Source organism: Nicotiana tomentosiformis, chromosome 10 (genome assembly GCF_000390325.3).
Source record: "Nicotiana tomentosiformis chromosome 10, ASM39032v3, whole genome shotgun sequence".
Lineage (NCBI taxonomy): Eukaryota > Viridiplantae > Streptophyta > Magnoliopsida > Solanales > Solanaceae > Nicotiana > Nicotiana tomentosiformis.
In genome coordinates this window covers 49,199,487-49,223,797 of record NC_090821.1, presented here as the reverse complement: position 1 = coordinate 49,223,797, position 24,311 = coordinate 49,199,487, and the positions used below count along the sequence as shown (strand labels likewise).

General features: G+C 37.9%; 2 protein-coding genes across 2 annotated transcripts; one reads left to right on the top strand and one right to left on the bottom strand.

The window, feature by feature from the left end:
* Positions 1-6,120: 6,120 nt before the first annotated feature.
* LOC138900139 (uncharacterized mitochondrial protein AtMg00300-like) lies at positions 6,121-6,534 on the top strand. Its single transcript, XM_070186848.1, has one exon. It carries the CDS (start codon positions 6,121-6,123, stop codon positions 6,532-6,534), a length of 414 nt encoding a protein of 137 aa, XP_070042949.1.
* Positions 6,535-13,415: 6,881 nt separating this feature from the next.
* Positions 13,416-24,073, bottom strand: LOC104087889 (uncharacterized). The gene is made up of 18 exons (XM_009592456.4): positions 23,876-24,073; positions 23,457-23,766; positions 18,484-18,693; positions 17,948-18,006; positions 17,588-17,725; positions 16,613-16,687; positions 16,422-16,505; positions 16,262-16,323; positions 15,994-16,063; positions 15,545-15,620; positions 15,316-15,446; positions 14,881-14,940; positions 14,667-14,741; positions 14,491-14,595; positions 14,322-14,417; positions 14,159-14,239; positions 13,979-14,080; positions 13,416-13,883 (listed from the first exon to the last, which is right to left on the bottom strand). Exons 1-18 carry the CDS (start codon positions 23,915-23,917, stop codon positions 13,815-13,817), a joined length of 1,845 nt encoding a protein of 614 aa, XP_009590751.3. The 5' UTR covers positions 23,918-24,073; the 3' UTR covers positions 13,416-13,814.
* Positions 24,074-24,311: the final 238 nt, after the last annotated feature.

The following is a 24,311-nucleotide window of genomic DNA, read 5'->3' as shown; positions in this document are numbered from 1 at the left end:
TCGAAACTTGAAGTATGGTCCTGAGAACAGGATTGAGGCAGAATTTAAAAGACAATAGACAACAAATTGTTGATGATATGCCATGCCTAGCAAAGATTCAATGTACAGCTGGTGTATTAGAAACTTTACTAAGTGTCCATCACTACATTTTTTGGTGGGCTGCATTTGGGAATATTTGCTGTTTATTTTTAATTTGAACAGAAGGGAATATGAAAGTCTGTAACATATTTTAGCAGGAGACGCTTAGTTCTATTTGGTTGACGAGTAGTTATTTATGCGATGACTAATATAAGAGGAACTGATATGCGTAACCATGTAGGAATTATTTACTTTAAAGATTATTCTATTTTGTACATTCTATTTCACCTAACATAATATGATATTTCTGCATAACTTGTGACTGTATTAGCAATACAGCGTTTACTAAACGCAATCAAACGTTGGTTATCACAGATTATTTTTTTCTTGTATAAATAATTAAAAATTCTATTATTTAAGTAGAATTTATGTTGAGATTAATTTTGATAATGAGGTAAACCAAACACGCTCTAGGAAATAATGTGATGCTCCCAATGTGCAAAGCTATTTCATTATTGTTTCAGTATAGTCGTGAAAGCAGTTACTAATACTTACGTCGGGGTAGACTATCTATATCATATCCTTTGGGGGTACGATCCTTTCTCGGATCTTGTATGAATACGGGACGTTTTGTGCACCAAAGCTGTGATTTTTTTTCTCACTATAGCGCAACATTGTGGTCTAGTTTCTAAAAAGATGTTAATTTACTTGAAAATGTACTCTAAAATCTGAAAAGGGAGACAAGTTGGAGAAGTGCCAGCTACAATCCAGTTGTTTTCCTCGTAAATTGAAGTCTGCTCACTGTGCTATTGATTTCTTTCCTTTTTCATCTCTTCAAATCACCATCCATCCAACTAAGAATTTGAAAAGATAGGAAGAAAAAGCACAAAGAGTGGACCATGCAAATCAAAAGATAGACACTAAAAACCCCGTAGTGATCTAATGTTTGAGCTGAAGGCTACTGAAAATCTGCACTGCCACTGGAAAAGGAGGCAGTACAAGGAGCCAAAAAGACAAAAGTCATCGTCCCGTTTGATAAGCTATCTGTCTTTGTGTTTTAATGATTTAATAAACTTATATGAGAATCATATAGGAAATTTAATACAAAGTCTCAAAGTGATCGAAATAACAAGTCACATGTCTAGCACAAGTTTCAATGTTATCGGTCAAAGGAACTGCAGAGGGAACAAATGGCTATCAGTTCGTCCGGTCACAGTACAAGTCAACTCCTTACAACTGTTAAAGTTGCTACACTGTTACATTGCGCACGCAACAGTGCGGCAGTGAAAACTCTGGCGAAAATTTTGCAAATTAGGGGAGTCGGTCAAAAGCTTAGAACTGTTAGTGTATGATATAGCAGCTGAGTCACATTGGTTTCTAATGGCGGATTTTGGCCCTCATTCGAGGACGAATGATCTTAAGTGGGGGAGAGTGTAAGGCACCGTAAAACTTTACCTAAAATTCGGGGTTTCGTGGTGCCGAAGTGGACTTATATGTTGATGATTGTCCACGGTTCGGACTTTTTGAGTTGAACGATGCGTTGGGGAGTTGAAGAAAAATAATTTGGAAGTACAGGGCATTTCTGCGGTCACAGAACTGATCTGCGGAACGCAGATCTGTCGCAGACTGAAGCAGAAATTTGGGCAAAATTTTTGGACCATTATGCGGTCGCATAATCATTTTGTGGACCGCATAACCCCTCACAAACAATTCCTAAGGGCAGTTCTGCGGTGCATTATGCGACCACAGAATAGGTCTACGGACCGTAGACCGGTCGCAGAGTGAGGCAGGAGTGCCCAATTCCGGAGGGCCATTATGCTGTCTATTTTGCAGACCGCAAAAGCGTTATGCGGTCGCATATGCGACCGCGGATCTGCATCGGGGCTCATTTTTTCTAATTTTTGACCCGACCCTATTTCGATATATTGAAGCAAAGAGTCACTTTTGAAGCAAAAATCTGATATTTCTAGAGATAGGGATTACCATAGAGTGAGAGGGAAAGTTCCTAAGTTTATTGATCATTAACTCTTGCTCCAAGTTGAAGTATTCACAAGAAAGTTCACTAGGTCTTCATCCTAAAGGTAAGATTCTACTCTCTATCCCTCAATTTCATGATTTACTGAAAATAGGTAATGAGAAAAGCAATTCTTAGGTGCGGGAGTTGTCCATTATGCATGCATGTACTATCAAGGGTTGGGGGAAGAATGTTGAGCTAAATTGGGTAGACTTTGGGTAGTGGGATGGAGAAATCCACCATAGGAGGACCTTGAAATCATAATACCCACCTAGTGTTTGATAAAATGCTCAAATGAGCTGGAACCATAAACTCTCTCTTAATTTGTGTTCAATTATGCTATATTTCTAAATAGATCGAAGAGGCTAAGAATTCCGGAATATTGTAGTAATTTAAATAGCTCAAGGTGAGGTATGTTGGCTAAACTTATCTCTTAGAATTGAACCCCACAATATCCTTATAAGTCCCGAGTTGTTCATTATGAATTGATTATTCCGAATAAGCCTTTTGTTGATAGATATATGTTCAATATGTATTCCAATGTTCTTGTTATGTTATATTCTATTTGAAAATATGCTCGAACTCTGGGTTCCATGTCCAAATGTTATATCTTTAAGCCGTGATTCAAATGGAGGCTATTATGCCAAATTGTGTAAGAAATCTGAATGTGTTTAACATTCTTATTTGCTCAATATGTGGACTTAAAGTCTTGAATAGAAATCCTCTGTTGTTGATGATCCGTGATAATGTTTGAAAGTGAAAGAGATGAATATGAAGTATAAAATACGGCCAACGTACCAAGAGTGACATTGTGTTGTGGCCATTGGTGCCAATGAAATGAATGACATATAAAAGATAATGAAATGAGTCGTCAATCCTTTAAACAAATAAACACCCCGGGAGTGTCGTTAGTCACCGAGGAAGGGTAAGTTGAAAAAACCTAACCCCGAACTTACACGTGCCGGTGTAGGAGCGAAGTGTGATTGTAACCCTTTATGGGGATGAGATTGATGTGATGAAAATATTCTCCTTTATTGGGATGAGATGATTGTTAAAAAATGGTGATGTCGATCCACACGGTATTGTGGTGAGACGGCCTAGCCGGTCGGGTCGTGATCGTACGCCATGCTACACACATGGTGGTGATTGTGCTTGAGATTACGATTAAAACAATGATTGAGACTGAGATAATGATTGTGATTGTGGTTGATGTCTTTGGGTGAGACGGTCTAGCCGATCGGGCCGTGATCGGACTCCGTGCTCAAGATCACGGTGGTATATCGGTGCTAAGATCTCCTAGACTTAAAATGTGGAAATTTACTTGAAAACTTGTCTTGCTCCTAATTTGATGTTTTGGTATTGATTGAGGCTCCCATTGATTTTATGATTGTCCTTACTTATGTTATCATTCGCTCTATTAAGAGGGTGTTTAGTCATTCATACTAGTACTATTCTATATGTACTAACATCCTTTTTGTCGAGGGCGCTGCATCTTTAATGGATACAGGTGGTTCCGCAGCAGGTGGCACTGATTATTGATAGCAGTACACCCTCTTCTCTGCAGATTTGGTGAGCCCCACTTCATTCGGGGTCGTGTATCTTTTGTCCCACGTGTATTATATTTTGATCTATAGTCGAGGCTTTGTTGTCGATGTAATCATAGTATTTTATATCCGTAGACACAGTGTGGGTTGTATATGGGTGTTGGAAAAGTAAAACTAACCTTGTTGTAGTTGAATCACTTGTGCACTTTAACTATGATTGTGTATGTATTTTGAGACTATAAAATGAATCGACTAATGGTAATAGAATTGGCATTGTTCATGGAATCACTTACTGTTTAATTAATGATATAAATGTATCTTCTCTTTATCCATGGGTGAGTTGGGAAGAAGCCTTGAAAATGCTTGCTTGACCAGGGTATCTTGGTTGGGTGCTGGTCGTGCTCCCCAAGGTCGGGGCATGACAGAAGGAGTACAATGATGCCGACCGCAAAGCTATAGAGCAAAAATTCCGAGTAAAGAAGATCCTCGTCTGTGGTATTGGACTAGACGAGTACAACAAAATCTCAGCTTGTCAATCTGCCAAGGAGATCTGGGAGGCTCTCCAAACCGCACATGAAGGAACAACTCAAGTCAAGCAGTCAAAGATCGATATGCTCACAACTGAGTATGAACTCTTCAAGATGAAGGTTGATGAGTCCATTCAGGACATGTATACTCGCTTTACTTCCATCATCAATGAGCTCCATTCTCTAGGAGAGATCATTCCAAGGAACAAAGTGGTCAGGAAAATACTCAGTATGTTATCTGATTCTTGGGAGAGTAAAGTCAATGCTATTACGGAGGCAAAAGTTCTGCAAAAGCTGATGATAGACGAACTCATTGGAAATCTGAAGACCTACGAGAAGAAGAAGAAGAAGAAGAAGAAGAAGAAGAAGGACCATGAAAGAAAAGAACCCAAAAGGGAGAAGAACCTGGTTCTCAAAGCAGACACCAGTTACTCAAGTGGTGATAATACTGACATGGCCTATTTGACAAGGAGGTTTCAGAAAATGGTTCGCAGAAATGGAGGTATTCCGAAAAAAGGCAGCTCTAGCAGACCAAAAGGCTATGATTGTTGTCACAAATGAGGGAAGCCAGGACATTTCATCAAAGATCGTCCTCTCCACAAGCAAGACCAATACAAGCATACAGACAAGACAACCAAGAGGAACTAGGTTCCTGACACGAAGTTCAAGATAAGAGATGTCGCTGACAACAAGCTCTTGCTGTATGGGGAGATTCCTCTAGTGAATCTGAGGGAGATGATGAACAATGTGACATCTCCATGATGGCCGTTAAAAGCGAAGCAGCTGAATATGACTCCATCTTTTCCCTGATAGAAAAATCTGATGAGGATGAAGATGATGATGACGATGAGGTAAACTTTCAAGACGTTCAAAGAAATTTGAAGTCTTACTCTCAAAAGACACTTGTATCTTTAGCAAATGTCCTGATTGATGCTAACCATACCTTATCAATGCTAAAAATATTTTAACTATGGAATTAAGGGAGGTAGAGCATGAGAGAGATGATTTACTAGTCATAGTTGTTGATTTAAAAGAAACCATTGAGGATTTAAAGAATGAAAAGGATGTTCTAACTGAGAAAATTAAAAAGGTAGAGCTTGAGAGAGATGACTTGTTGGTAGTAGTTGTGGATCTAAAGGAAACAATAGAGGAATTAAAAAGGAAAAATATTTCTGTGAAAGCTTCAATAGAAAACCGCATGAACCCTTCAAAAGGTAAGGAAGTGGCGAGTGAGGCACACCTTAAACTTGAAAATAAACTCAAAATGGTAAAATTGAGTCTGTGTGCTGAACTTGAAAGAAATAGACAACTTTAGGAAGATCTAAGTAGGGTTAAAAATAACCTAGATAAATCTCTAAAGTGGACCTGGTCTTCTGATACAATCATTTTTATGTATAAAAGTAATGGGGGAACATGCAGGGAATTGGGTTCCAAAAGGAAAAGGCTCCTTACAACCCACATAGCAAGTATGTCACTGTCCCTGATAACTAACTGGCTTTGCACTCATTGTGGTAACACTGTTCATTTCAAAGATTCCTGTAAAGCTAGATTTCAGTCCCAATAGAAAAATAAAGTTTTTATTGAAAAAGTATCTACTTTTAGGGAACTTGGTCCCTACAATATAAAATGTGTGATGCCTGCTTGGACAAGAAGAAATTTAATTCACCTTTTTCCTTACTACAAGGGCCCAAACTTGTTTGGGTTCCTAAGTCTAATCTCTGATTTCCTTGTGCAGGGAGCAGTGAAAGGAAATAGCCAAAGATGGTATATGAATAGCGACTTCTCTAAACATATGACTAGAATTACTGATGATTTTCTTTCACTCAAAGCCCTGCAAAGTGGGAGTGTGTCCTTTGAAAATGGAAAAGGGGGATACATTATGGGAGTTGAAAAAATTGGGAAGACACTCATTCACTCAATTGAGAATGTGTATTAGCTAAATGGCCTGAAATACAGCATGCTGAGTGTATCTCAAATCTGCGATAAAGGAAATAAAGTAGAGTTCTTATCAAAGTATTGCACAGTCACCAATCTTGTGACTGGTGTAGTGGTTCTAGTGGCGAAAAGATTCAAATACATCTATGTTGTTGACTTTGAGTCTCTAAACAGTGGAGATCTTACATGTATGAGTGTTGTTGATGATGATGTTGAACTGTGGCACAGAAGATTGGGACATGCAAGCTTCTCCTTGTTGAACAAACTAGTCAAGAAGGACCTAGTTCGTGGGTTGCCAAAATCAAAGTTCAAGGATCACAAAGTTTGTGATGCATGTGTGAAAGAAAATCAATTCATGTACTTCTTCAAACCAAAGAAGGAAGTAAGCACTTCAAGGCCACTGGATCTTCTCCATATGGATCTGTGTGGACTTTGAGAATGCCCAGCAAAGGAGGAAAGAAGTACATCTTTGTTATTGTAGATGACTTCTCCAGATTCACTTGGATCTTGTTCCTCAGAACCAAGAATGAAAATTTTCAAGTATTTGCTACCTTTGTGAAACAGATTCAAGTGAAGATGAGCCATAATGTTGTAAGCATAAGATCTAATCATGGTACCGAGTTCGACAATACAAAATTTGACGAATTCTATGATGCAAATGGTATTAGTCATAATTTTTCAGCTCCTAAAGCACCCCCAACAAAGTGGTGTTGTGGAGAGGGAAAATAGGACTCTTGAAGACATGGCAAGGATGAGTCTAATTGACAGTGGTGTACCAAAGATCTTTTGGGTTGAGGTAGGGAACACTGCCAGCTATTTGATAAACAGGTACATGATCAGGTCCCTCCTAAACAAGACCCCATATGAAATGCTAAATGGGAGAAAAACTAATCTGACTTACCTGAGAATATATGGTTGTAAATGTTTTGTTCTCAATAATGGTAAGGAAGTGCTGGGAAAATTTGATGCCAAAAGTAATGAAGGGATCTTTCTTAGATATTCTTCACAAAGCAAAGCATACAAGGTCTACAACAAAAGAACTCAATGTGTCGAAGAAAGAGTACATGTAATCTTTGATGAATCACACTACTTAACTGTGAAAGATTCACATGATAAGAATGATCAAGACGGAGAGCATTCAAAGTGTCATGAGCCCAATAACCCTCCATAAGGTGTCGTGATGGCACCTAGTCTTTACGACTAGGTAAGCCTACTATTGCGAAAAATATAAAGGAAACACAACATTTTAAGTATAAACAGCATATTATAAATAGCCAAGAGTATTACCACTCGGCATATACAAAATAATTTTTCAAGACCCGGAATATCACTAAGTCACAAGCTGCTATAATCTATGTAGCTCTATACAAAAGTTTGAGGATAATAAAGAAAGTATCTAGGCGAGGGAGTAGAAGGGGACTCCGAAGATCTGCGGACGTAAGCAGAAGTACCTTGAAGTCTCCTAGAATCAGCGGCACGTACTAACCCCGAGGCTGATAGCTCGCACCTGGATCTGCACACAAAAACATATGCAGGGAAGGGCATGAGTACAGCTCAAAGACCATTGATACTCTTATTTCCACAGCCACTCATCTGGACATGGACGAACATGGTTCCTCTATGAATGAAACCATGTATCGTGGTATCATTGGTTCACTCTTGTATCTCACAGCCATCAGACCTGACATTGTGCTCAGTGTGGGATTATATGCTTAGATTACAATCAAGACCAAAAGAATCTCATCTTAAAGCTACTAAGAGAATTCTGAGGTATCTCAAAGGAACACAGGACCTGGTCCTCTATTATCCCTCAGGAGAAAATTTTGACTTAATTGGGTATGTTGATGCTGGTAATTTGGTGGATAGAAAGAGTACATCTGGGATGGCACATTTTCTGGGATCATGCTTGATTTCATGGGGTACAAAGAAACAAAACTCTGTAGCTCTCTCTACTGCAGAAGCTGAATATGTGGCAGTTGCTTCTTGTTGTGCCCAATTGTTATGGATCAAGAAACAACTAGAAGATTTTGATGTCTTTTCTGATTGTGTGCCACTACTGTGTGACAATACAATTGCTCTCAACATGGAAAAGAACTCGATTCAGCATAAGAGGACAAAGCATATTGATGTGCGACATCATTTTCTTAGGGACAATATTGAAAAGGGTCTCATCTGCATGAAATTTTGCAAAACAGTGGACCAGGTAGCTGATATCTTCACCAAAGCATTGAGCAGAGAGAATTTTGAAAAGAATCGACTGGAGTTGGCACTAATAAAATTGAACTGAGAACCTGGTCCCTCAATGGCTGGCTATGATGGAATATGAAGGTAAATTGCTAAAAAGTATTTTCTGATAATTTCTAACTCAATTCTATACCGTTATAGGTAAACACGCATGGCAATTACAGGGCAAACAAGCAGCTAATGATATTGCAATTTGGTAGAAAGATGAGGCTCATATTTATAAAAATCAGTCAGGGAACCTGGTTCCCTTGACTCAGGTTAGTAGTTCCTCTTACACTCATACACATTTTAAATTGCTAAAATTGCCACGTTATTAAAATATGCCCGCCCTTTCTCCCATACCTTTTTAAGCCCAAACGTTACACATGTTACAAACCAACCCGTCTACCTAGTCTGTTGCACCCAATTGTAACCGGTCCCTCCTTCCCTCTAAATAACCCCAAAAGACTTGTCTCGCTCACAACTGTCGACATCAAAGTCATCAAACTTTCCTCTTCTCTCAGAAACCATCTTTCTTGTGTCTTTGTTTTAAAAAATTACCATGTCTTCCCAAAAACCAGAGTCTCCTAAAGCCACCATTGTCACTCCCACTGTGTCTTTATCTCAGGAAGCACAATAACACGAGTTTGAGTCTCCACCTTCACCTAGTGAAAAACCCATCTCCGACCAACATCCACTCACTATCTCTTCTCCTTCTCCATCGAGTTTCGGTTCCCACCATAGCCGGAAAAATCAAACACCCAAAAAGTTTATCGCAACAAACTCTCCCTCTGCTACGCCGTAAAAAATGACAGAAGATGGAGAAGAAGGAAAAGAGGTTTCGGGCCAGAAAGTTGAGGAGGTAACTGTAGCCCAAGAGGTTTTTGCCGGTCTTAGTAAAGCATTTGTTGTGTCTACCACTCCTTCTGCTCCAATGTTTGATCTGAATATTGCATCACTATCAGGTAACGCCTCTCTCGCTTCTACTGATTCTTGTTGGATGTAAGTGAGAAGGAAGCCATAGAGAACATGTTTTTATTGCTAATGTAGGGGGTTTGGTTGGGGAGTATGTGTCTGGTTATGTGAGTGCTGAGACTCGGAGGGAAAAAGGTAATGAGGATGGAAGTGGAAAATCGATGCCTCAAAGAGAATTGGTACCAGTTAGTACTACAAGGGAGCCAACAGAGGGACCTGCTCCCTCTGCCCAATAAGAGGACTCTGCTCCTACCTGGGATGAAACTCCATGCTCCACTAAAAAGCCCCTGGATAGTACTGACCCTCTTCCTTCCCCTCATCATGATGTAGTTCCATTAAATTTTGTGATTCCTGAGATGAAGCCCTTGTCTGAAGAAGAAGATGTTGAAAGTGAGGAGGATTATGATGATATTCTTGTGGCACAGTTTATAGCTGCTAGAAGTGGTAGGGTAGTCCCCAAAGAGCCTGTTCTTAAAGACCCACTACTAGGCAGCAGAAGAGAGAAGTCCTTGAGAGTGGTTTGAAAAGAAATAAGGAGAAAATGAAAAGAAGAAGGTTGGTGAAAGGGGGAAAATTAGTGAATGAGGAGGATCTGCCTCCGGCAAATATTGTGGATATTGAGGACGAAGAGGTAAATAAGGAACTTGCTTCCCTTGTTCATAAATCCTTTAAGAAGTCTGTGATTGTGAAGTCCTAGAGAGGGTCGTCTGTGAAAGGTGTTGAGATTGATAAAGAGAAGAGTATTGAACAGAAGGACTCTGGTGAGAAAAGTAAGTTTGGGAGGAAGGAGAAGAGTGTGAAGAAATCTCAGAAGAGAAAAGCAAGTGACAGTGAGGAACCTGGTTCCTCTAAGAAAGCCAGAGTGGAAGTTTATGAAGTTGACAGAAGAGAAAAGTTGAAGAAGCAAAGGGTGTTGTGGGGCAGAATGTTTGATGCTGATATTATTGAAATGTCATGCATGAGACAACTGGTTGCAATTTGCGAATTTCAGAAGTGGACTTATCTGTTTACCATTCAGAGACCCAAATTCTATGAAGAGGAAGTTCGCAGCTTCTACGTTGATCTGTTCACCGTGAAAGATGACAATATCTGCCTGAAAGTTAGTGGAGTGGAGTTTGTGATGGATGAAGCTGTACTGGGAAGTATCTTGGGTATGCCCACTGAGGGGCTCTCATCTGTTGAAGGGACATGTTCCTCCGACTTTAGGAAGATCATTCTAAAGTCTCGGACTGTTCACAGAGGAGAACGAGTGCACAAGAAGGCCCTACTTCTAGAATATCAGCTCATATTTGAAATGGTAAACAAGGTCATGCTCTCTCATGCGGAAAGACATTCTATTACTTCAATGGCGGACCTATTTCTCCTGGAAGCATTGGATGGATACACTACTATCAACCTACCTGGATTCATGATTGAACATATGAAAAAGATGGCAGACTTCAAGGATGGGAACCATGGCTTGCCTTATGGGTTCTAGCTCACTAGAGTGTTTGAATATTTCAAAGTTCCCTTGGGAAGAGCAGCAGTGGGAACTCGAAAGAAAACGTTCTCAATGACTACCTTGAAAGAGTGCGAGTGTATATACAAGAAGGGGGAGTTGGCAGCAATTCTATGAGTTCTCGGCTGATCGATGCTCGGGCTGCTGCTAACGAGAAAATAAGGAGGCTGAAGGCTAGAAATGCCATTCTTGAGGGACAGTTCTATCAAGCCAAAGAGGAACCTGGTTCTAGCAGTGTACAGGGTGCAGAGGTTTCCCGCTTGATGGATGAAAATGCAGAGCTAAGGAAACAGGTTGAGAACCTGAAAGAGCAACTGATAAATGAACAGTGGTCTGCAAATGCTCGAGTTGATATTCTTCTCAAAGACCTTGCCTCTTTATCCTTCCCTCCCTCTTCCAGTGCCCCTTAAACAGTCCCCTTGTCAATGTCTAGTTTATCTGTGTCTGTCCTGGTCCAAGTGTCCTGTTTTGGCCTGTTTGTTTTTATGAATGTGGTACTTTTAAGTTTGTTTATTGTGTGGATGTTTTGTAACAATGGTACTACTGCCTATGTTTTTCTCTCTAATTAATCAAATGAGCATCTCAGTCTTTTGATATGCATGTTTTACTCTTGTGCTCTGTTCTTAGCTATGTTGTATGCACACAAGTGGTATGAACTAACTTTACTGGAATTCCTTTTTGCGTTTACTTGCATAAATTCTTTTTATGATGTCAAAAGGGGGAAGAAAAATTGAAGGGGAGAAAACAGGTTTTCATGGGGAATATAACTAATTTGCAGGGGGAATCATATGGAGATCTGGTTTTAAGGGGGACCATCAATTCTAAGTTTGTCATCATCAAAATGGGAAAAATTGATAAGTTATGTGACTTTGTGTTTTGATGGTTTAACAAACTTCATATGAGAACCTGATAGGGAACCTGATATAAAGCCTCAAAGTGCTCGGAATAACAAGTCACGTATCTAGCACAAGTTCCAATGATATCAGTCAAAGGAACTGCAGAGGGAACAGATGGCTATCAATTCCTCCGGTCACGTACAAGTCAACTCCTTACAACTGTTAAAGCTGCTACAATGTTACATTGCACACGCAACAGTGCGGCAGTCACTTTTTGGAGCATGTTGTGTACCGGATACTTGCTTACATCATCCTAATTACCTCACTTACATATTACCAACATGAGGCAAGGGAAAACACACACTTGCAAACCCTAAATTATTAATTCTCTTTCAAGTGTGCAGTCGCCTCCATTTACTCCAAGGCTTGAAGAACAAAGTAGCAACAGAAGAAAGGACCAGATCCCAACACTGAGTTCATCGTGTGTCCTTAGTATTGTTGTATCTTTGTTAATGTTATTCACTTGTAATTCCTACTCAACTTAGTTAGAAGCATCTTGTAGGATATCTTTGTACACCATAAACCTTGTGTTTGTGTTTGTGTTTGTGTTTGACTAGAGTTAGTCAAAGTGGTGAGCTTTGTAATAGAGTTATTACAAAGAGGCTTGCAATAGAGTTATTGCAAGTAGGTGAGGGATTAAGAGTTTAATTCCTAGGTTACAATAGATTGTAATCTAAAGTTGCTCGGTTAGTGAAATTGAAATCCTACGAGTGTAAGTCGTGGTTTTTAATCCCGTGAGTTGGGAGTTTTCCACGTAAAATACTGTTGTGTTATCTACTTACTGCTGTGTGTGTTCTGTGAGAACTAATAGAGAATCAGGTTCTCTATACTGTTTGGTGGACTCTTAGTTCACATCACAGTTTTATTATTTTGTGTACTAGTCTATTAGTAAGCTGCATCATACTGCTATATTGTTCTCAACTAAACATCTCTCTATATATATATATAGTTCTCGAACGAGCAATCAAAAAGATTTTGGAGCATCTTTGGGATTAGATATTGTTCCCCAATGATCATAGTACCAAGTACTTTCTGGCGAGTTCTAATATTTAATTAAAATCTTGAATATGTCTTTAGCTCGTGCATAACCCTTTGCCATTTGGCTTTGAATTGCGAACTTGTATATGTGTAGGGTTCTCTGATGTCTTCTCCCCTTACTCTCTGGAAGTAGTTACTCGCACACCAAAAAATCTGGTGATGCTCATGCAGATATGTCATTTAGAGAGCTTAGCCACATTTCGTGTTGTTCAGCTCTGTCCTGAAAACACTCTGTTCCAAGTAAGCTTGAATAGTTATCCACTGAATACTCTGCCTTGCAGATTCTGAAAACCCCAGCTGTCCACCTTATCCCACAAAATTCCAATTTGAAAACTTTACAAGCTCAACGTACAAGATGCCAATTAAATCCAGAACAAGCAGTTTCTGGATTGTATCCAAGTATGTGTTATGCATTTACTTCAAGATTTTTTTTAAACCCTTAACGGTATGAATTTTAAGTACAATTCCCTTTCTTTTTCTTTATTCTTGGTTTTTCCTGTCCCCTATTATTTCAAGGTGAAGGATAAGCATTAGAACGCAGCACATTTATCAGAATGCTTCAGAAAAGTTGAATGACTATAAGGTAGCTTGTTTCGTCCTTTACCATCGAATAGGCTCAAAGATAGGGAACCAAAAACAACATAAAGAGCTTAAAAATGAATCTTAATACTAAAAAAAACAACCAAAAAAAAAAAAATGAAGTTCCCAATAGGAATACATCGTTGAATCTGTTATGTATTACAATAACCTAACAATTATTATTGAAGAATTGTCGTATACATGCCACTTACATTATCAAATGAGAAGACTAAAAGAAGAATTCTTTGACAATATCAGTACATAGCTCAATACCAAAATTCCCACCCTTACCCACCACTCAAGAATTCAGACACAAAAGGGAACTAAGGGTGACTCTTGATCCACACAAGTGGAAAGAATATCATGGTGGGCTGTGATTCTATTCCCTAAAAAGAAAAAAAGAAAAAGAAAAAAAGACTGACAAAATCCTCCATCAATGCACCCATGCCCCAACCTCAAGAATAGAAAGTAGGAGAAAAATATATTTGATCAAAGGAGTGTAGTATTTTAGAACATAACAGCAAGCTCCTTCTCAGTCATCTCAAACACATGGTCTCTTGCATCTGTGAGAGCTGTCTGAAATTTGGAAATCCATCCAGATATTATGAGGATCTAAAAATTGTGTAAAACAGCTGAAGATGAGAATAAAATAGGGTGTCATACGAAGATACCTGCCCTAGTTTGGTGAGGAAGTTGCTGGTAAGATTTATGGATGTGAGTCTTACATCTTCATTTGCCTTCAGTGCTTGAGCGATGGAGAAAGCTCCTTCATCCTGTGCACACGAGAGACTAAGTTTGCAAGAAGCTAAGTTTATCGAGACAGGAGGCTGTACTAAAAAGGAGTTGCATACTCTAATTTCATTGAACCCTAAATTGAGTGTTGTCAAAGCTTCATTGACCACCTTTAAACTCCGAGCAAGGCAGATTGCACCCTGAAAAGGAGATAGTTATTGTACTTCGAGGGAAATTGAAGATTGCCGCAGGATGAATGAACTATAAACTACTAATTAAAACCTCGTCTCTAAGTCCATTGGCTCGCAAGTCTAGAGTAGAGATGGTACTATTGTACTTTAACATGTCAGCAATTTCCTCCGCACCTTTGGCTCCAATCTGTAATAAAATTAGGTAAGCATGCCAAAAGAGTTGAATAAAGAGAGCTTATATGAAACAATCCATCAATTACCTGACACCAACCAAGCATGAGATCTTTCACATTTCCATGAAACTTGAGGACCTCTGCTAATGCCTTCGCCCCCTCTGGTCCAATGGGGTTGTAACCAAGCTCTAACTGTGTGTAAGAAATTTTAAGTATCTCTTTTTCGAGACATCAGTAAAAGGAAACATTTTGATGAAACTCACTGAGGTAATGACAGAATTATCTTTCAGGACTTCTGCTAAGGCACTGATACCCTTAGAATGTATGTCATTGCCCCCCTGTAAAATTTTCACAGAACTTCAGTCATCAAAGGTATGCAAATACCACTATGAAAATAATGCTTGACTAAGAAACAACAACCTCCTCCCTGAACAAACAAGAAATATTAAATAAAATAGAAAAGAAACAACAGCTTACTAGATCTATGTTAGTTATTGAGCGGTTCTCCTTCAAAGCTTCTGCAATTTTTTCAGCTCCCTGACGGATATCAATTGGGGAGGAAAAAAGGAAAAGTCAATGCATATCGAGATTGAAGTCCGGACCCGCTCACATAAAAATAAAAAAACCTTAGTTCATTCAACATCTTCCAGTTACTACCATGGGCCAAGCAAGCCTTCTAATTTTCTTTTGGCTATCCCAACGTGATAAAACCCAGTCGGAAATTATCTTCTTTAATGTTTGGAACCATTAAGTTTTTTCTCGACCACGCGATCTAACCCTATGCTCTGCTTTCAATAATGAACAACAATCACATTCAGCTCCAACCAAGTCATACTCTTCATGTTTTTCTCTATCAATCAACCGTTAACCTTCCCCAAAAGAACATGTGAAAGTTCTAAATGATTCAATTACCTCATCTTTGATGTCATTCATATAGAGGTTCAACCATAGTAAGCTTTTGCTTTTTTTGGCATATTCTGCTACGTGAAATGCACCTCTAGCAGTAATTGAGTTGTTGGCCATGTCAAGTAAGACAAGTTTCCCTGCAGACATATAATGGTGACGCATGTAACTCCACAAATATGCACAAGACACAACACGAATATGGTAAAGAATGGTTAATTATACATCATAAGCAAACCTTTACGAGAAGATAGGCCAGAAATTAATGCCCGTACTCCTTCATCACCAATAGAGTTCCCTTGCAAATAAAGTTCCTGCACATACAGAAACATTTCAAGCATAGTTGAAGAAATAAGGGTTTTTAGGATATATAGTGCTCCCATAGGTAAACAGAGAAAGTTTCTTTAATGACATTAAGCGCATTAGCATGCTATCCTAGTGTCAGCAGTCACAGAGAAAATTAAATGGTAGCTATTGAAAATTTTGAAAACAGCTCTTCTAAGCGATCAAATTGAAACATGAGAGCAGAGAGTAAAATTCACAAAATACCAACAAATTGTCCAAGGAGACAGAAGCAAGATATCAAGGTTACGAGAAGCTCAATAATTTGCCAGGTCAAAAGAAAAAAAAGAAACTGAAAAGGGTAAGGAGGTGCGTGTGGGACGGAGGAATTGATCAGAAACGTACCCTCAAAGATTTATTGCCCTCCAGGCCTTTAGCCAAAGCTGCAGCCCCTAACGCACCACCATAGTTGCCACTGAACAGTAAATTGAAGCACATAAATTGAAGGATATAAGGGAAAATTAAAAAAAATAACAAAAGTTAATGTGTCTTCACAATTCAAATCCCCCATCCCACCCCCCATAACCCAAAAACAAATAGGAAACTGCTAAAATTGGACATATGACAAATGGACAAGCAAAGACAAAAACATAGCGGAAGAAATTTTGCTCACTTGAGATGTAACGATTGTAAACTTTTATTCTCAAGAAGTGATCCAGCAAGACCTGAAAATCCCTATCTCCATATTCAAATCAAACAGGTTTTCCTTCAGAAATAGAGATAGTAAAAAATTAGAACAATACAAATTACAAGTTCTGCTTAAAGAAACATACAGAATAGTCAATCTGATTATTGTTTAGTTCAACTACACGCAAAGTTGAATTTTTTTTCAGCATTTCACCAATAGCTTTCGCTCCCTGCAAAGTCCAGATAAACCATTGCCAAAAACATTTTTAGCGATAATTGATCTTAAAGCAGAAAATATATAGCAACTGGACTTTAAATACTAAAAGCATATGCTAACCTCATCTCCTAGGCCGGTGCTGTTTAGCTGGAGCTTTTGAATACCAGAGTTGTTTGCCAGTATATCACATAGACACTGTGAATGTAAATTTTTATTAATGAACTTCAGAATATTACAATTGAACAGCTCATGAATGACAATCTGGAAGAGAAAGACTTGCGGGTTAACTGATATATTCTCTAACAAGTTGTTTGCATAAAGTAATAATTAGAGAAACGAAAACTGCTTCAGATAACCAATTAGCAGCTTCTAAGCATGAAATTTCTGGACTTGAGAGAAACAAATCTGCTAACGGCCTCAGTTTGATGCTTTTCCTTAAGACCAACAAACTCAGGGAATGCAAAAAACTCTACTCAGACTAACACGATATATGGTAACATATGCACAACCATAAATACCAAATATTCATGTTGATCCTGAAGTGCCTAGAGACACATAAGAAGTACAATAGAAAATATGGGTGCAAACAGGAGTGGCAAACGGGCGGGTCGGATTGGATATGGTTCGGGTCGAAACGGGTAATGAAAAACGGATAAATTATCCGACCCGACCCATGTTTAATACGGATAAAAAACGGGTTAACCGACGGATAATATGGATAACCATATTATCCATGACTTCTTGAATATGAACACTTTTGAGAGAATTCCTAGTGTTCCAAACTTGAGGAACCCCAATTTGAGACTTTACAAATGTAAAAGTTAAACTCATTAGTTATCCATTGATTACCCATTGGTTATCCATTTTCTAAATGGATAATATGGTTCTTATCCATATTTGACCCATTTTTAAAAAGTTCATTATCCAACCCATTTTTTAGTGGATAATATTTTGCCACCCCTAGGTGCAAATATGCATGTTAAATTGGAACGATAGTCAAGCAAGTGTACAGGAAAAGTTAAGATCAGCTTAGTAGCCATCTGTCTTGCAAGAATTTAATGCTTTAAAATTCCACCTATACTATCTGTGCATTACCTTGGCTCCTTCATCTCCAATAGCATTTCCAGATAGGTTAAGAGTCTTTAGTGCAATATTTGATTGCAAGATTCCATCAAAGGCCTTCAATCCTTCGGCAGTTATTCCATTAGCAGCAAAATTCACTTCCTCTGCTGTCTGGAAATAACACGCAAGGAAAGGCAGCGTATGTTGGTAAGAAACCAAGCTTGTTCAAAAAAATTATTCAACGAATAATAATAAGGTTTTCGTTGTTACTTGTCTACATTACAATCATCCTCTTAGATTAACAAGACAGACCATGGTCAAACGTCTTGTACTAATAATGTCAAACTCTATACAGATAAAGGAGGTGGGGGGGGGGGGGGGGGGGAACATTACCTGATTATATGCTAAACTCTCTGCTAGGAAAATTAGCCCGTCGTCTCCAAAGTTTCGACCTGCCAAACACTAAAATGTTCAACCAAGCAACTTGAAAATTATAATTCCTTAATCAGTAAGTAAACCATGTCTAGTCACAAAACAAAGAAAATGCAGCAAAGATTTGATCATGGTGTCTTGCGCTTAGGGTTGTGGGTGTTTGGGGGGGGGAGCTTAAAATTGCAACAAGTCTAGGATATTTTCTTAAGACACTATCAGTAAGCAAAACATGTTTTATCACAAAGCAAGGTAGAAAACACAACATCTTTGGTATTTGTTGTTTTCTTTTGAGGGGTGGGGTGGGTGCTAAAAATTAACAAGTTTAGGCAAATCTTTTGCAGGCATCATCACTTTCCTGAAAACCATAAACAATTAAAGTTCCTGATCTAAGCTTTTCAAAAAAAAAGTAGATATCTATTTATGACAGCACTTAGCATAGTTTGAACACCAATTTTAATATGTGAAGCAGCTGAGTCAGCAACTGAGTGCAATTTTACCTGACATGTCAACAATGCTGAAAGATCTAAGCTCTTTAGCAAACTCATTAAGCCTTAGCTTGGATTCTCTTTCAATCTTTTCACCAAAACCAGGTAACAAGTTTGTCCCAGGAACGACGAACCAATTTACTCCTTGAGTAAATTTGCTTTCTTCTGATGAAGTCTTGGCTGGTTTGGGTAAAAGAATTTTCTCCACCAGCTTCCACAAAACTGTCAACTGAACACATAGATTAGCACAATACAGATAATCTTCCTTTTATATAAGATTACTATTTCTGGTCACAGTTATAGGTAGAAATATTCTTCAGTCAAACTGCGAAGTTCATACAAGGACTCAACCTCCAGAAAAGAAATCACTGGCTAAAGTAGAAAGGAATCAAAGGATACTACTTGTAACGAGTACAAAGAGAAAGGAGCAGCTATAGAAGATGGCAAGGGCCTATAGTCAATGGTGGAACCAGTGAAACAATGTGGTAGAACTAAGAACTTTATTCTTTCTGAAGATGCAGAGTTAAGCAGCTTCATCAATTCTTTTTTGAAGAAGAGGTACAGTCTGCGTACACACTAACCTCCCCAAACCCCACTTGTGGGATTAGATTGGGTTTGTTGTTATTGTTGTTGTAGAAAGAGCTCTTGGGAATGTAGACCTCTTTTTTGATAAAGTTGAGAATGTAAAAAACTCTAAAAGCTAGAATTAATTAGAAGCAATAAAATAAGTGCTTGATGAATTGTTTATAAGAATTTGACAGTGTAAAAAACAACAACAACAACAACAACAACAACAACAAACCCATCGTAATCCCACAAGTGGGATCTGGGGAGAATAGTATGTACGCAGACCTTACCCCTACCTTATGAAGATAGGGAGGCTATTTCCAGTAAACCCTCGGAGACGATGTAAAAAAAGGAGAAATAAACTCTTTTTGAATTCAAAGGTTAACCGCATATAAGAGAACTCCTTATCTAAATGTGTTGAGGTATATTAAGTAAGATTTAGGAAGTTTAAACCATAAAAAACATTAAGAAGGAAGTTTACTAACTTTAGGATTCTAATTAATATAACATAATGATTAAGAAAATCTTAGACAATATTAGTATTGATTCACTTGACTTTCAAGAATAACATAATCACTAAAAAAATTAACAATATTTTAAACGATTCTCTCGACTTAAACATGCCTCTTCAAATTCAAAATGGTGAAATAACTTGATATTTCTCAAGAAGAAATACCAAAAAGTCACTGGAGGAAATAGTTGTTGAATGTCCTGTCAGTAGAAAACGATCACCAAAATGAGAAGGCAGTGGTGGAATGTTTTTCTCCTGAAAAGTTACTAGTAATTGCATAGCGAAAGAAAGTGCTTCTTGCAGCACGCATGACAAGGAATTACTGTCTACGAAAAAGAAATAAGGTCAGGTAAATCTCTAGGACATCAATGATGCAACTCGAACTGGCACTAAATAGTAACCTATAAAGTACTAGAAAAGTTGTGGTGCCATCAGAAAGACACGATAACACCAGAACAGCTATCAAAAAGAAAGTGACACCAGAAGGATCAATAAGAAAGAGGCACGATTAGTAAAACACACAAAAAAAAAAAAGGAATGTCGGTCGGGCTGGCCGTATACTGCGACACGTCGATAGGCAGAAATTATTTAAGCCCTTACTAAGATATGTAACACTTGAAAAGGGAAAAAGAAGAAATCTTTGGAAAAAATAATTCTTAACAGAACACAACATGGCTCCTTATATAGGATGTTTAGCCTACATTACATTAGATTTTCTAGCTTTTGGAATTCTTAAAATATTATGACATTATCATTAAGAATATTTTTCACAATTACTAATGATTCTGGTAAGAATTCTACATTATTGAGGGTATGGACTATAGATGAAGTGATTATATGGTTCAACATTATATTAGAGCAGGCAAAGGTCCTGAGTTCAAGTTTCACCACCACTTGTATCACAATGAATTTTCATGTACTTGGCTCTTGGAAAAGAGCTAGTCCCGCAAGTGAGGGGACATGTGTAGATATAAAGATAAATAAAGACGCTTTCTCTAATAGCTTTAACAAAATTTAAAAGTTCTATTAATTTCTAGCAATTACATAATTAAGAAGAATACTCCCCTTCCTGATTCTCTTGACTTTCAGGAGACAGTCAAATGAAGACTGCATAAAATGTGGGACAAGTCATCACACACGACATGTCCGTCAAGAATAGAACTAAAGTTGACAACTAAAAGATGACAACCAGACTTAAGGTCATCTTGAGCAAGCCTCATTATAACAAAAGAGTTAGTTCAAGGAATGAATTAATGAAGCTGTTGCATCATCTATTCCTCAAAAGCTGTAAGAGAAATCGCTGACTTAGAGGGGATATACATTTTCCAATGGCTAACCTATATTAGATAATTAAGAAAAAGAAACAATTAAATGACTGCAACAGATTGCCAACTAAATAAGAGGCGGGTCAAAATGTCAAAGTACACAATCCATTCATGGGAATAAACGCACCGAAATATTTAAAATGATACAAAGTGCTAAAAAATGAAAACGGCAATCCTATTTCGCTGTAACGAGCTAACTGGAATTTTTTTGAACTAACGGCAATCCCATCAAGAATAAAACTATAGTTGACAACTAAAAGATGACAACCAGACTTAAAGGTCATCTTGAGCAAGCCTCATTACAAGAAAAGAGTTAGTTCAAAGAATGAATTAGTGAAGCTGTTGCATCATCTATTCCTCAAAAGCTGTAAGAGAAATCGCTGACTTAGAGGGGATATACATTTTCCAATGGCTAACCCATATTAGATAATTAAGAAAAAGAAACAATTAAATGGTTGCAACAGATTGCCAACTAAATAAGAGGTAGGTCAAAATGTCAAAGTACACAATCCATTAATGGGAATAAATGCACTGAAACATTTAAAATGATACAAAGTCCTAAAAAATGAAAACGGCAATCCTATTTCGCTGTAACAAGCTAACTGGAATTTTTTTGATCAAGTAGGATGTATTTAATTAAAAGTGCACCCAGTAGATGCTGAGAATTGCAAGTAAAAGAATAGAAAAAAAGAAGCAATAGCTCCTGAAACAGTGATCACCCTATATGCCTTCTAAAGAGCTAATAAAGTCAAAAAGCTGATCAAAAACATTTACAGTGTGATGTTTACTCCAGCAAAAAGTATTGTAAGGCATCAATACTTCAAAGCATGAATAGGAGAAGAGTTTCCTTCGAAGCATCTGCTATTCCTTTCTAGCCATAGACACCAAAAATAGAAGCTGGGACACCAAAAACGAGCTAACTGGAATTAATGACTGTAAGTTTGAGTTTGAACACACGTGCTGCACTTCTAAGTTCTAAATGTGAGCCTAAATGCGAAGACAATTACAAGCTCTTTTCTGTTCACTTATTTTCTTAAATCTTAATCATAAACAACTTAATAAAAAGAGGGTGATTTACCGCAGGATGTACTGCTTTAAAGACTTTAGCTTCATAGGTGAACTACTGAGTCTGACCATAGTGCCAAGCACTCAGATAATTTGAAACTTCATTATTAAGTAGAAAAGTTTCTCACAAGACCTCATGAAAGCCTTCCTTTCTTTTTGGATACCGCATGAAGCCTGACCTATTCAAGCATTCATTGATTGTTTTTTCTTTTGGGAGAATGGTAAAGATTTCACTGGGATAATGATGGTGTTTGGGCTAGCTTGTGCACACACCGACTATTCAATTGGGTACCTATCACCTTCTATCAGCACATGTACTGAGTAACTCTATCTACTAAGGCATAGCCAGATTGGAAGAAATCACTCAGTGTTGTCTCTGCTGAGATTTGAACCCTAGTCTCAAAAGTTTGCACTTATTTCCTTGACTAGTGCCAATCTCCAGCATCTGCCTAAATTGGAACACCATTTACATTTTCCCCCTACCCTAAATATTAAAGCCTTTCCTAGACCACTAATTTGGCATGGCGAAGAGGAAAAAAGCAAGAATGCAAGAACAACAACGAGCAAATTTTATTTAGTTTGCAAAAGTTATAAGGTACATTGATATTGAGTTTAAGCTGATGCGAAAAGATGGAATTGTGATCTCAAGAAATTAAACAGAACATAAAAAGACAATAATAAACACCTAAACAATGGAAAACATACACTTGAGCTTATTATTTTTAATCCTGCTTCAAAAATCCAATAGCAATCTTCCTTTGAAATTTTTTCCAATTCTTCTCAATTCTCATTACGGCATCCGCTACACCGACAGTATTTCAACAAAGTTGTAAGGTGTAAAAGTTAGATTGAAAGTAAAAGGCAGTGAGAGAGAGACCCTATTAAAAAATTAAGTTAAAAGATATTCATACTCTCAGAAACAATAGATACATCTCATCTTAATGACCTATATGTAAACTTCTTTGAATTGTGATTCTTGGTATACTTACTAGTATTAACTAAAGCTAAAAGTACACAAAACGCAAACTACTCGTGTAAAGAGTTTAAGTTCGTTAAATTGATGGATTAAAAGATATTTATACAACCAGGTCACTTATTAGATTATCCAAGCAAATCTCTACGCAAAATATTAATTGGTAAAAAGGTAAGTAACCTACAGTCACAGGTTAAACTACATTGATAGTTGACGTAAAAGATGTTTGCTTAAATATTTTGTTTGAGGGAACCATTTTGATGTAGATAATCCTATTTTATTTCTTGATTTTCTAAGCTCCATGAGTATTTCGGTGGATATGGTTGTATGTTTTGCAGGGAGATTTATCTCTTTTGTTATCAGTTTCTGGATCCTCTGGATGCTTCTATTCATGAAATATTACTATACCTGATCAAAAATCTACACTGAGTGTAAAAACTCATCTTCTATATCCATTCCGCTTCAATCCAGTAGTCTTCGTAAAAGATTAGCAAACACTAAATCCAGTACAAAAAAAGATAAAAAGAAGGCAAAATGTGAATACCAAAAGAGATAACCACAAAAGCACCGGCGGGCACAACAAAAGAAGCAATTTGATCAACAGGTAATGTTGGCGCTTGAGCTTGTGATTCCTTGTAAACTCTCCGAGAACTCGACGAACGTCTCGAACCGGTACTACTAGACGAGGAAGCTCGAACAATTACCCGTTTCAATTGCAAGCATTTACTTCTACTACAACTACTACTAAAATACAGTGACGGCGATATAGGAAGCAAAACGTAGCTGCTGTACGAGCTGTTCAATGCTTGGTCCCTTCCAAACCCTAGTTTTCTCCGATGAAATTCAAAATTCACCTAAAATTTACCACAAAAAAAGAGAGGGGAAATTAGATTTTAATTTTTGTTTGAGAATTTAGTTTATTTATAGTAAATGGATGAGGTAGAAGGTAGAGAATGGGTTTACCGTTGAGTGAGAGCATAGAGAGAGTGCAGAAGCTGAGCCCATGGAGTTAGTGCGACTGAGAGAGAGAGAGAGGGAGAGTTGCAGAAGAGGAGATAAAGCGCGGCGTTGCAATGATGATGATCTGAGAGAATTTTGGGCCAAGATGACATGTAATAGTGTTCTTGAATTTGTTGGGCTTGATTCCAGACTATTTGCTTGGCCTCTCTTGGGAGACATACATAAAGAGCACAGAAACCCATTGGACTTCATGGGATGGACTAGGGTAGAAATGGCGTCGGATAGCCACTTTTTAACATGGTATTTAGTTTTTATCCAGTATTTTTAATGCTGAGCAAAAATAGCCACTACTCTATTAAAATTAATACGAAAAGATATTTTACTCTTTCTTCATGAGTGTTGTGTAAATATTAAGGACGTGGTGTCCTTAACATTTACA